This window comes from Opisthocomus hoazin, chromosome 5 (genome assembly GCF_030867145.1).
Source record: "Opisthocomus hoazin isolate bOpiHoa1 chromosome 5, bOpiHoa1.hap1, whole genome shotgun sequence".
Classification (NCBI taxonomy): domain Eukaryota; kingdom Metazoa; phylum Chordata; class Aves; order Opisthocomiformes; family Opisthocomidae; genus Opisthocomus; species Opisthocomus hoazin.
The window spans coordinates 28,597,700-28,611,423 of record NC_134418.1 but is presented as its reverse complement, the minus strand read 5'-3'; the positions used below and the strand labels follow the sequence as shown (position 1 = coordinate 28,611,423).

General features: G+C 36.9%; 1 protein-coding gene across 4 annotated transcripts in view; it reads left to right on the top strand.

Annotated features, from left to right (window-relative positions):
- ATP8A1 (ATPase phospholipid transporting 8A1) overlaps positions 1–13,724 on the top strand; it is a 131,339-nt gene that overhangs the window by 89,070 nt on the left and 28,545 nt on the right. For all 4 annotated transcript variants that reach the window (XM_075420765.1, XM_075420762.1, XM_075420766.1 and 1 more), the window contains 4 exons: positions 4,371–4,445; positions 4,582–4,704; positions 7,185–7,263; positions 11,225–11,286. In XM_075420765.1, the coding sequence (XP_075276880.1) occupies positions 4,371–4,445; positions 4,582–4,704; positions 7,185–7,263; positions 11,225–11,286 (339 nt within the window). The remainder of the gene's footprint in view (positions 1–4,370; positions 4,446–4,581; positions 4,705–7,184; positions 7,264–11,224; positions 11,287–13,724) is intronic.

Genomic DNA, 13,724 nt, shown 5'->3' with positions numbered 1-13,724 from the left:
AGGCTCACACTCACATAGGATAAGCCTATGCAGTCTCAGGCTTGTTTTGAGGGGGCTGTTGTTACCTTGTGATGATGGCTGGGATTGAGATTGATCTAGCGATTGAGAACTCCTTTATGGACTGGTTTTGGTTTTATAATTACCATTACTGCATATACTCCTGTTAAACTACTCATTTGTGAAGTTATGCAAAATTCCCTTTAACATCAGAGGGACAAAATTTTCCTATTCCTACTTTTTGTTCTGCTAGCTAGCAATAACTAGTAATAACATAAAATAACTGGTTTATGTTAAATAAAAAAGGTTTACAATTAAAAAAAATTTTTTTTTTAAGATCTGCATATGTCATTCATGTTTCACGTAGGGGAAAAAATTCAAACGAAAAAGACGAGGACACAGAAGAAACAGATGCATGGAGTTGACATTTAAAGTTCAGTCACGTGGTCATTTGTAACAACTTAAGTGATGCTACATAAACAATTCAGTTGTAGGAAGTAGTTGGAGCTGCAATGGCCTCTTTTTCATTCTGTAAACTTTTGATGGTGGTTATCTGTTTTTTTTAATCCCCCTCCCCCCCAAGCCCTTTTCGTCACACTGCTGAGTTACACACTTTCTGGTGCTAATGTCCACAACTGAAGCTTACCATGTTGTTCCCGATTTGCTTTGCCTGACATGTCAGATGAATCCCTGTGGTCATACTGAGACCCGTATCGTGCATAACCCCAAACATGAGGAGGCTTTCAGTGTGTGCTCACACTGCTGCTCAGCTCTAGAGGTTAGGTGCTGTTGCTCAGTATGCCATGACATACCTAATGTATGCAAACTGCACCAAGTTCAGTTTAAAACACAGCAGCAGAAAGCAATTATGCTCATACCCACTTTTTTGCATTATATGGTTTGAAAACTTAGAAATACAGGGACCTGCATTGAGGCCCACTGCATTTTAGATGGGCTGTGAACATAAATATCATTTTAAATGGAAATTCTGTAGAAATTAAACTATAAAATGGTCTGAATTTTCACTTCTCCCTCACTTACGTAGGTGTCCTTAAGAAGTGGTTTAGACTGTCTCCTGGCTTTCTGTGTAGGGGTGCTAGTATAGTACTCTGAGATGTTAGAGTAGGACCTAACCCCAGGAGAGAAGTGGCTGAATCTGCTCCTTAAGTAGTTACGTACACTATGTCTTAAAAAGTTATTTTGCATGAAACACACTTGTCCATGAATGAATTTCCCACTGTGGAGCAAGAAACTGTGTTTCTTGTCACTGCCACTATTAATAATGTAGTAAGCTCCATAGAAGGTTTTTTCATGTATGGTTAAGAGTGTAATTTTCTAGGGTCCAAGGTTCAGAAGTTAGGGTAAGAGGGTGACTGACTTTCTTCCACTCTTACAGTTTGAGGTGAGGACTGTATTTTTTTATCCCTGCTGCTTTCCTCACACTACTGCCTCCACCCTAAATCTGCCAGTTGTTTTTGAGCCGTAGATGTTCTTTATGTGAGCATTCAAATACTTTCTTGTAAACAATAGAAAATCCGTGTTTCTGCTTAGGTATTAAAGATGCTCTGTCTCTTAAAGTCGTTTATCTGGTATTCCACTAAATAGTAGTGTTTATACTACAGAGGCCATTGTTTTTAGCCACATCAAAAGGTTTCTTTTCACAGCCATTTTTTTGATAGATTCAGTAGGAACTTTGGAACCCAGGGGTGCTACCACGTTTCATTTCTTCTTAACTTGCGTCTAGAGTTCTGACCAAGATTTGTTCTAGTTCCTTAGCACACTAAAACTTAACTAAAATGCCTGCAACTGGCATGCTTTCTTTGGAAGAAAGTAAATGCTAAAGTTTCAGGATGTTACTATTATGACTTAAAGGATTTCTTGACAATTCTACACTAAAACTGTAGTTTTCAGAGTTTAAATAGCTTGAAAATTTTAACTTAAATTCTGTACAAAATAAAAGTGAAAGCATCAGGGTGTTTAAGAATAAAATGATGCATAGCATTTCTGAGAGGCTTGATAGTGACTTCATATATGATGTTCCATTGTAAATTGAAATTTAATCATAAATTCTTGCATTTCTTTAAAAGAGTCACTCCAAAGCATTTTCAGGTGTTGCTTAGCATCACTTACCTTCCGTAGAAGTGAATATGTGGAATAGATCCAGTACCTGTGTTTAGGCCTTTATTTTTAATGTAAAGTTTTGTGACGTTTTGACTGTTAGATCACAACAGAAAGTTAATGTTCTTTCCATATACACCTCACTTATGAAGGGTCAAGTATACGTCTACTTGCGGTCTGTTTTACTTTCTTCCTAGAGAGTCATAGTTTTGTTAAACTCTGTCTGAAATTACCAGCAAGGAGATGTACGCGTATATAAATATCTTTACATATTTATATTTTCACATATGTGTACATGTAAATGTGCATGTGCCCAACTACTGAGTCATGTATTTTCTGTTAAAACTGTCCTTTTCCATCACCCTAAACCCTTTCAAATTAAGAATTCTAAAATTTACTCCAGTATTTGATACAAACAAGAAAAAAAATTAGGGCATCAATCACAGAAGAGCTGTCCTTCACTGCTGTCTCAAGACCTGTCTTCCTAGCCATCTTCCTAGGAGTAAAAGAATGTAGGAACTGTGTATAATGAGAAGGTTGAAAACCGAGGAGGCAGCTCAGGAGCACCACTTATATGCAACAGTGGTGGTGAGGTTCTGGATTAGGTTCACACATTTAGCTCTACTTGTAAAGCATCCAGAAATTGTGCTGATGTGTACATAATTAATTGTTCAGTAGTGAACAGCTGCTTATGCACTCATCTTGCTCCCTCATTCTCAGTACTGAGAAACTGCTGCTAATAAATGTCTTCTGAATTCATCACAGTTCAATCATAACTTCTATTTCAAAAGTCAAAATTAAAATACACAGGAGCTTATACAAATCTCATTTAACTCGCATAGGTAATTACATTGTCTTTTCAGTTAATGGACTGAGAGGGTAGAAAATAGTGCCTGTTACTGTTAATCAAAGTAAAGAAATACAGCATTATAAGACTTCAGAAAATTCAGTGTATTATATATGTCTATATTACAGGCATGAATATTCATGATTTTGTATTCAGTCTTGTTACAGTAATTGGCCACCAAAAAAATCTATTTACTTTTAATTTATTGGTTGAACAAACAGCAGTTTTTGCTGGATTTTAACTCCCATTTTTAGTGTTGCTAATTTGTAATAGTTGCTAATTTGGGGGATGGTCGGTCTCAAACTATCCACAAACATGTCCAAACATTCCACAACATGATAAATAAATATGAGCTCGTCACAGCATCTGGCCACCTGGAGGATAGCCTGGGTACATATTGATAAACATACATATTGATTGTAGTAATTCATGCTTCCATAATAGTCAACTGAAATGTGAACTGTAGCAAAGTCTCTGCAAAGCAGAGTCTAAAAACTCACTTGAAAAACATGACTCTTACACTGAGCAGAATGTTGTTTAGATGATCCTAGCTTGTCACCTGTAGCTTGTGTTTGTTGTAGGCAATATAGTTTGAGTAGCTTGTAAGTAAAGATTCATTAGACATGCTGCTTCTCCAATTTGTCATTGAACTAATACAAGCATGAAGTAAGAAACAGAAGAAAGCAGTTATGCTGCATGCCATACTTAAAAACATAAGAAAATGTGTCATCATATGTCAAATTATATTTTATTTTTTTAACCTTAGCAAAAAGTGATAAAACTTACACAATGAAGAGATTTCCAGCTGCCTCTAAAATGCTCTGTAGCTGAGTTACTGCTTGTTAACTAAGTAATTATAGTTGGTTTAGTGCTCTGGTAAAGCCTCATCGTTTTGTGAGTTTCATGTATGAAAAAGGAATATCGGTGCAATTTTCACTTCCAGACTACAGCTTACTGTATGAATTCTATAAGTTAGGAGGCTTGCTAATGATTGGAAGGTGATGACTGCCTGTAATCTGTAGGTGTTTCCTGTGGTATATTTTCTTCCATGATATTTCTCAGAATTTTTATTTCATTAAGAATTAAGTACAGTACAAATGCAGTGAGCTAAATCACTCTTAAATACTTAACAAACATGAAATTCCTTCTGAAAATAACTACCTCCTTGAAATGTTTTCATTTTTAGATGGAATTGCTCACATATTTGACTATATTGCCCATTATCTGTTCTGCACACAAGTTGGTTTTTTAGTTTTTTGGGGTTTTTTGTATAGGTTTCAGCCATAATATCCTCAACAGTGGTGTGAATGTGTTCTAGGAATACTCCTTTTTCTGAAGCTGAGGAAAAAATTCTGTTTATCACACCTCACAGGACATTTGACTAATACACGGTTCTCCTCTTTTTCAGATCTGGTTTGCTTTTGTCAATGGCTTTTCTGGACAAATTCTTTTTGAGAGATGGTGTATAGGTCTCTACAATGTGGTAAGATGATTTGTGTGTTTCATGATTATGGTTGAAAATAACAGAAAAGTTTCTTGAGTAAGCAGTCTTTAAGCAAGTCCTCACCTCTAAAGTTTTATGATGTTTGTGAGTTGTTTTTTTTTAATCCATCTACTAGATGTTTACAGCAATGCCTCCACTAACGCTTGGAATATTTGAGAGATCCTGTCGAAAAGAAAACATGCTGAAATATCCAGAGTTATACAAGACTTCCCAAAATGCACTGGACTTCAATACTAAGGTAGGTAAAAAATCAAATATAATTAAGGCAGAAATTAATAGAAATTCAGTGTAGTTATCCTTTTTGTTCTGTGTTGCTCATAATTAAAAATGGAGGGGATTTTTATTACTATTTCCAGTTGTCCACTTGTCTGTGAATGGTGCAAATCACATTTATCCACTTTTAGCAAGTACAGAAATGTAAGCATCTTGGGTTTTTCAGCCTTTTTTTTTTCCCTCTTTTTTTTTTTTTTTTTTTACCCTCCTCTGCGGGTAATAAAGCTGTCTTCTATAGGCAGAAGTGATTAGACCTCTCTGTCTGTATGTGTTGGTACTGTTAGATGGAAATGGATTACTGAAGCCTGTGGAGGAGTGTTGCAGAGGACAATAAGAACTGTCATTAGATTTGTAGAGGGAGGTGCTTGGTACTGTTCTTTGTCAATTTGGAGTTCCGATTTTATGGTTTAATTTTGAGTTTTGGGGGAAAAAGTACTTGGAGGAAGTTAAGAATTGTCAGGGTGGATCAAAAGAAAACTGAGGCTACTTTAGGTAGAAATTGGGTAACATTCATCTTGGAGAGACTAGCAAAAGAGTAGTAAAAGGATTTAGGACTTGATATATATATTATACACACAATTTCTACAGATTTATCTATAAATAGTCTTTATTAAAAAACCTAACGGAAACATTTTCCTGAATCTGAAGTTTCATGAATGCCGTGATGTTTGTAAGAGTTCGTGCTGATTTGATTTGTTTTTTCTAAATACGATTCGGACATTTCAAGTAATGTCATTGTATGTTGAACGTGGGGACATTTTCAATCTGCCATTGATTTAACAATGCCTACATGTGATGGTCTTTAGTAGATGCATGGAGCTGATACAGCATACTTAGCTCTGTGCCACTTGTGCTGTAAAACTGAAGTACCTCTATGTACATGGAATTATTTGTCTAAATTATCTTTGTTTACTGAAGCGTATGAGATTTTTCTCCTTCCTTGCTTCATCACTTCACCCACCAAAAAAAAAAACCCCAAATTGTAAGGAAACTAAGGAAAATGGCGTTTCTTGTGTGACTTTGAATGTTTTACAAATAGAAGACCTTTCATATCCATTAATGCAGACACTTTCGTGTTACAGTAGTTTTAGTGCAATAATGCAAGTCAGGAGTTACGTTTGTTGGTTTTTAAGTCTGTAATATATTTTTTATTATTGCACAGATGTATTGTTGACAATTCTGTGGCTATTCCATACACTGGTTAAGAGTAAATGTCTACAAACTTCCCAGCTACAAAATTACCAGCTATATAAGTTGAATAGTTGGTGTTAAAGATTTGGAAACATTACTGCCTTGAATGTTGATGCAGATGTTTGTTATGGTAAAAGGGATCAAAGGTTATGAGGTCATGACAGAGGTTAAAGGATTAGCATGTGACAATAGGAATTGGTCAGGAAAATGGAAAAGTAGAACTAATTTTTCTTGCATCCACCTGTACTTTCTGTCAAATAAAAACTTCTGGTAATGACATAGCAAGGAGGAGAGACAAAGGTTAATGAGTAGCACAAGTTCAAATGTGCAAAGTATTGGAGTGTAAATTGGATCATACAACCTAGTGTAGTTGTATAATCTAACAAAAGACTTTGAGACATTGTGGAAAATGTTGTGAGGCAGGCAACTTAATTTCAGTACTTGAACACCTTAACATTCATAATACGCATCAGTTAGTTACAATAAAGGCTATGATTGTCAAAAGTGTTGATGAAGAAACATGATTGCTACCCTGAAGGAAATGGGTTACATATTTTTCATTAAGTCTTTTTATGTCTTTATACAATATATTATGGAAAGCATCAATAGGTTGTTTATCCTTAAATTTAATACAGTTCTTTTCAGAGGGCGTATTTTGTAAATGAAAATAAGGTTGAAAGTAAAATTTGAATTATTTAGCAAATACATTAAAGGAAGTTTAATATGATGAAGCTGAGCACTTCAAGAATGGAGCATGTAAGGAGAAATCTAAGGAAGATACTTCTATTTGTCCTTTTTTAATTCCTTCATATGTGGAAATAAGTAGGTAGGTATATGTAAAACTCAAGGTTTGATTGTTCTACTATCCAAGTTTATTACACAAATACAAATTACAAAAGTTAGAGTCCTTTTTAGTTCCCTACTTAGAATGTAGCCCTTGTTCCAGCTGTCTGGTTTAGGTTAATTTTTTCTGATGATATTCCCATATGTGTACATTTTAATTTCCCTTCTGATTTTGAAATTAAAAGGAGGAGATAATACACACTTTTTTTTTTTTTTTTTTCAAAAAAATAAAAATAAACAAATGACCCATGAAGAGCTAAGAGGCAGAAAGTGCCTGTCAGTTATATTTCTTCACAGTGGTGGCCTGACAAACGCATTTTGTGAATCTAACAGACAGATAAAAAGAAAGGTCAGGGTTCACAGAGCTAGTTTATTGCAAATAGTTCTCATGGATTTTCTGTTTTCCCTTAGGTTTTCTGGGTTCATTGTTTAAATGGCCTCTTCCACTCATTCATTCTGTTTTGGTTTCCACTAAAAGCCCTCCAGCATGGTAAGTACTATGAAAAATAAAAATATAAACATTGAAAAGTGCTAAATATCTAAATACCTTCTTTTTTCTTAGGAAAGTTTTATAAATACTGACAGTTTTGTGTGATTAAATTTCAAGACATCATTTCCATAACTAAAGCAGATGCAGTATAATTAAAATGTTTTATTTACAATGTTTTATTTAAAATCTGTTTAAAAGTAGGAGCAATATTATATACATATACATAAAACTATATGAATAAGTTTGAAGTAAACTGAAACAAGATGGAGAGAGAGAGATTGCTATTTAATTATGCTATTTTTTTATACAATATGCTACCATGGTAAATACCTACAACATCCTAAATCACTACTGTCCCTTGCACTGTCTCTTACATTTCGTAAGCTTTTATCGCCGATGTTTATACCTTGTCTCCTGTTACTTCAGGGACATACTAACCCATTAGTTTACATCTGTATGAGCAGGCTTGTGACAGAGCGAACTGGGGCATCTTGGACAGCTCAGTCCTGTCAGTCTTCGAGTTCAACTGTTGTGTATGCACCCGAGTTGCCAAAGGAAACAGTACGATTGGGAGGAAAGCTGTATTAGTTAGAGAAACTTGAGAACACGGCTGCCAGTTTGTGGGAATGTTTGTGTGTGGGGAAGCTCTCAAAGGGGCAGGGGTTTGTTTTGCTTCCACTTTGTGGCGAGAAAAAAAAAAGTGTGTACCTGCAGCTTTTCTGTAAAATCTGTAATCTTCTCTGTTCCCGTGATACAGCCAGGCAGTCTGTCCTGGCATAGGGGACAGAAATACTCTCATGCACATTTTGGAACTGTGGAGACCAGATAGTGAGACGGTCACAGCTGCTTGTATCTGAAGAGGTTAAGGGGAAGACTTCTTGCAGAGTATTTTATACTCAGTGACTTCTGATGGGTAAAGGGAAGTAGGTAGTGGCCTATTTTCTCTAAAAGGCCAGTTGATGTGAGCTCAGTGGCAGCGGTTTGCATTGAAAAGGTTTAGACAGCCTAGGAGGGAAGAGGTCCCAAAATGTCAACTCTAAAACCACAAATCCAAACCAAAATCCCCCTTCAAAGCTGTAGCCAGTCCATATGAGAGATTTATGCATTACACGATGGAGAAATGTTTAATGAGTGTATGTGGTGAAGCAGAATAGAGTTCATGTATGAATGGCAAAGCTGAGACACTTGCATGACCACTTGTGAGAGCTTCTTTAGCTCACAGCTTTTGGGCTAGAACTGACGTGCTGGCAAGTGGCCTTTATGAATCTGAGCAAATTGCCTTCTGCCTCTTTCATTCCTGGAGAAAGGCCAGGTGAGCAAGGGGGGCAGAAACGGGGCCTGGGGATTGCATACATGGTGGGCGGTGTAACCAGTACATGCTGTGGGTGGGGCTGGTGCACAGAGTTCTGCATGAAGGGGAAATGAGCACAGGATGGGAGCTGCTGTTAATTAAATCTCTGATGGCTGTGATTGTAAATAGGAAAGGGAAATAATGCACTTAGTTTCCTAGGGAGGACCTGATGAGTTCCAGAGAGATCCACAAGGGAGAGGAACTTCTGAGAACAGGTCTTAGCCTCTGCCTTCTCTTAGCAGAGAGGTGGCACAGGAGGATCCTGAGACGTGAGAGGAGGAATGGGAAGAATGGGGGATAGCTCAGCTTTTTGCATAGGAGTGCTGAGTCCAGGAACTCTGACTGATGGGAACCAACTTAGCTGCCTGCCTATTCCTCTGTTTTATCCTCATTATGCTCTTTACTGCTAGGTATGTATTGTTAAACAGTGGAGTGCAAGTTGGAGCAGGTATTTATTAGAAGATTAAGAATCAAATCTTGAAGATTATGAAAATCTCTCAGTGCTCGCGGTCATCCTTTTCTTTGAGTATTTTCTCCTGTTTACTCTTTAGTCTCACTTGTCCACCACCTCCTTGTCTGTAAGTGGGAAATTTCAAACTGCATGCATTGTAGTAGAGTCTACCAAGAAACCAGAGATCAGAGAATAAGTATGGATTTGTAAGAATTGTTTGTCAGAATTTGGTCCATGGGACCTAACTATTGTACAGTACACACAACTGCCATGTACTATCATGCTGATACAAAAAGTGACAAGGACATAACACAGAAGCTTCTTCTGATGTAACTTTGTCAACAACAGTAATGGCAGAAGCCAAACTTACCCGTGCAAGTAAATCCACCAGCTGCTCACTCTTTTCTATAACCTTTAAAATGAGCCATGATTTCAGCTTTGTTTTCTCTCTTCCAGAGCTCTTGTAGTCCTTTGTGGTGTGCTAGTCTGTCCAGGGAGAAAGTTATATCAGGGGACTGCCAGGAATGCAACCAACTTCACTAGAGCTAAGGAGGCAGCCATTGTGAGCTCCTCATCTTGGAATGGGAGACGGCTAGGCTAAGGAGGACTATTTGCAAGCATTTTTATTCTAATTTTTTGTGTGAACTTTCACCTGCTGTCTCTTTCAGAATGTCAATAAATAAATATTTTTTTTTTTTCTTTTTCTCTTTCCCTGTGGTAAACTGGCCTCACAGGCCCTGAAGAGCTTTTAGAAAGGAGCACTCTTTATCCACAACTAAAATTAATTTCATTTCAAACGTGTAAAGGTGATACAAAGGCTGGAAAAACATTCAATACCAATATGAAGACATGCTTAAATAGCAGCTTTTAATATACTGTGTACTAGCTGCCCATAGTGGAAAAATAAGTGTTTTCAGCTACAGACCATTTTTATCAGCTTGTCACCTTCCTCTGGCCAGCCCAATCAGAGAAGGTTTAAACCCATCCCCACCCCCAAATATCAAGCACCTTTATTCTTCTCTTTCCCCCAACACAGCCTTTTAAAAACATCCTTCCTTATGCTCTCTCAGTATTAGTGGGTTGGCTTGGAGGGGAGTTTGTCTTGTACTTTTATCCTTCCTTACTGCATGCACAATATTTTGATATCTCTTTATATGATGGCAGTAAAAAGCAATGTCCCGGTGATTAGAATCTCTACAAGCAGAAGAAGCATTCTGGTTGAGTTGCAGTATATGAACAAACTCGAGTACTAAAAGCATTTCTAAACTGAACAGGTAAAAAATTCACAAGCTCAATACTTCTAATTAAGAATGAGGAATTCCCTCTGGATCAGTTGTGTGTTGTCCAATCTCTGCCAAGGACTTCCACAGAACTCGGATCAGAAAAGCCCATGCTATAGCAATAGTCATAAAATAAGTTCTGTTAAATAAGAATAAATGCGCTACTTCAGAATTCTGAACTTAAGAACCACCGTAGATGTGATTTTTATCTCTTCAGGGCACTGACTCTGCATAAATGCTGTGTGTGTATTCATATGTGCAAAATGAGTATGTATTTATATGAATCTACACATCTGAATTGGGTGAATTTTGAGGATGTTATGAATAAAGCATCTGGAGTTAAATTTGAGTATATTTTATATTTTTCCTTATACTGAATCTCAGAAATATGAACAAGAGCAAAGATTATAAGTTTCTATACCAAAAATACCCAGAACCAGTGAAAATTTGACTCTTCAAGCTTTCTGTTTACTTACATTTTACAAGCAATGTACACTATAGCTATTGTATTTCATACATTTCTGAAGGTAAGGTACTGTATGTCTGAACTTGAAAGTCACTTGAATTGTTACTAAATACAGTATTACTCATATGGGTGTATGGTACTACAAAAAGCTCCTGTTTCTAGCGTAATTCTTGACGTCACTGAAAGTTTTGAAAGAGTAAAAATTATAGAAGTCACAGGGCTCTACAGTTCAATACAGTTCAAGGTGAGATCTGCTGTTAGTACTCTGTAGGAAGTGCTGCCTTCTCTTTTGTGCCAAAAATAACGTGGGGTTTGGGTTTTGTTTTGGTGTTTGTTTTTTGTTTTGTTGGTGGTTTTTTTTGCTAGTGTGGATATTAATTTTTTTTTATTTTTGTCACTATTTCCTTCTCCAGGTACCGTATTCGGCAATGGTAAAACCTCAGATTACCTGCTCCTGGGAAACACTGTATACACTGTAAGTCTTGATACTGCTATCTGGTGCTTTATCAGGTGACTATCTATATTGGCTCAGTCTTTAACTCTTAAAGAGATGTGGGTTTATTATTATTTGTAATTCTCTGCATGGAAGATTTGATTCATTGTAGTGCCTTAAGAAAGAAACAGCACTTGAATGACTCTTTGGGAAGCTTTGAAGTGCATTTTGCATTCTAATTCCATTTTTTAAAACAAACTAGTTTAATAAAGATGCAGAAGATAACATCTGTCCTTCACCTGAAACTGTCTATTTTTTTAAAAGAATGGTAATTGTAGTTCCCTAATTAGCATGGTCATTAATTTAAGGCAAGTTTCTGCACTGGCAAAATCCCAGGTTATTGGTATGGAACTGGTTTGTGGATTTGGAAGACAGAATTCCGTTCTCCCTCCTTGGTTTATCATGGGGCCTTGAAAGAGGGATAGAGCCACATAGAACCAAGGCTTGTGGGATGCCTCTTTGAAGACAACCAAACTGCCGGAATTACACCTGACCCACACCTCACAGTAATCTCCTGTTACTCTCGTAGATATTACTTATTATGTTATTATTATTGGGGTTTTTATTTATTATTACTGGTTTTTTTCTTTTAATCTTTTATCTCCTGGAATAAATCAATGAAGCTAGATATCTGTTTTTCACTTGCTAGGGATCAATGTTACCCAATAGATGAGGGTTTTCCAAGATTTCTCTTAGCAACAAAATTAGACTTGTGCTTACTCTCCTCTGATCTTCAACATTAAGATTTCAGTTAATTTTTCAACTTCCTTTTTGTTGGCAGATACAAAGAAGAAATCAGTTCTTCCATCAAAATAAGGGGGCTGTGACCCAAATACAAATTCACATAAAAATCTATTTCCTTTAGAGAACAGGGAAACATCATAACTGAAATGAAAGGAAAACATTCTAGAATACATTGTAGTCCTTTGAGAATGTGTCTATTGTCAACATCTATGTATGAGAGAACATTTTGAATAGTGCTTTTTGGTCAGCTAACCAGAAATGTTAAAAAGCATGAAAGGCCGAGTAATCACAGCCCGTTTGTATTTCCTGCTGCTGTGGCGGTTAAAATAAAATGTTTCTTCTGCCAGTCTGTAGATGGACTTCAAAATAGTTCTTTCAGGCACATTGAAACATTGCTTGTTCACGTATTCTCATGCTCTGCGCTTCTCTCTCCCTGTTCCAGAAGGCAAGCACAGCATGTTTTGTCAGCAGTAGTCATGTATGATCATGCAGTCTATCATATGATGAACTAATTTCAGTTAGGAGCGGATGGAATATCTTGTGTGTTTTCTGTGGAAGTCTTAATAAAATTAAGGTGTAAGGTCACAGTCATTGTCACAGCTCAGTCCTGACAGAAGTAGTTCAACTGACACAGGTCTATGTTCTCATAACTCCAAGCAATGTTTAGAAGTGAGTCATTTGCCTGAATGTCACTGCTTTCCCCAATATTGAGAAATACTTCATAAGAGTATCTACCAGAACAGCCTGTTGTTCTAAGTGAAACAGGTTCTTTTTAGGGAGAGGTTTTCTGCACCCGATCTACAAATGTTTCATTGTTTACTGTCCTTAGAAGTTTCAACCTTGCTCAGTTCGGCTGAAGTTTATTTTATGAATTGTATGTATGTATGCATGAGTTGCATAACTTCACCTATCGTAGCACCTAAGCCATGTTTTTTGACAGCATCTCCTTTTGCTTGATTGCTGTAAAAATATCCTTTGTATTGGCCATCATTTTCTGGAGTGCGTTAGCACTGTACATTTGTTAAACCCAATTATTCAACATACTGCTGCAATGACAGCTGAAGTTCATTCCTGAAGTGATCTCAGAACTTCATTATACCCTGTCGTTCTGCTCTGCAACTCCTTCCAAAAGCCAGGCTTGGCATCAGGAGAAGACAAGTTACAGATTCTGTACTAAGAGTTTACTGGATTACACTATGTCCTGTGGAACCAAGTGTTCAAAAACTGCTGTCATTTAGATTGTCACCCATCAGGTGATGGAGAAGTCTTGAAATCTTACAGTACTGAAGAACATCTGAGTATCACCTGTGACATCAGCTGACTTACAAACATTGAAGCCTACATTTTCAGATTTGCAGCAGCACTTTCCACAGCCTTCAGAAATTAGTTAATATCTGATGCGTTCAATATAGTAACCTGGAGCTACTCATTACGTTTGTCAAGCTGTATCCCTAAATGATAAAACAGAGGTCACGGTGCAGTTGTTCTGTTGTCTTCTGTGACTGGTTTTCAACTAGGAGAGCTGAGACTTCACTGTCTTGAGAGGCTAATTGCTAACTACTAACCTACAGAATGGCCAAGAATTTCCCAGGAAAACATTATTTCACCATTGTAAGTCTAGACAACCTGCTTTTTCTTTTGTTTTCAATGTCCTCCACTTCAGATTGAAAATCTGT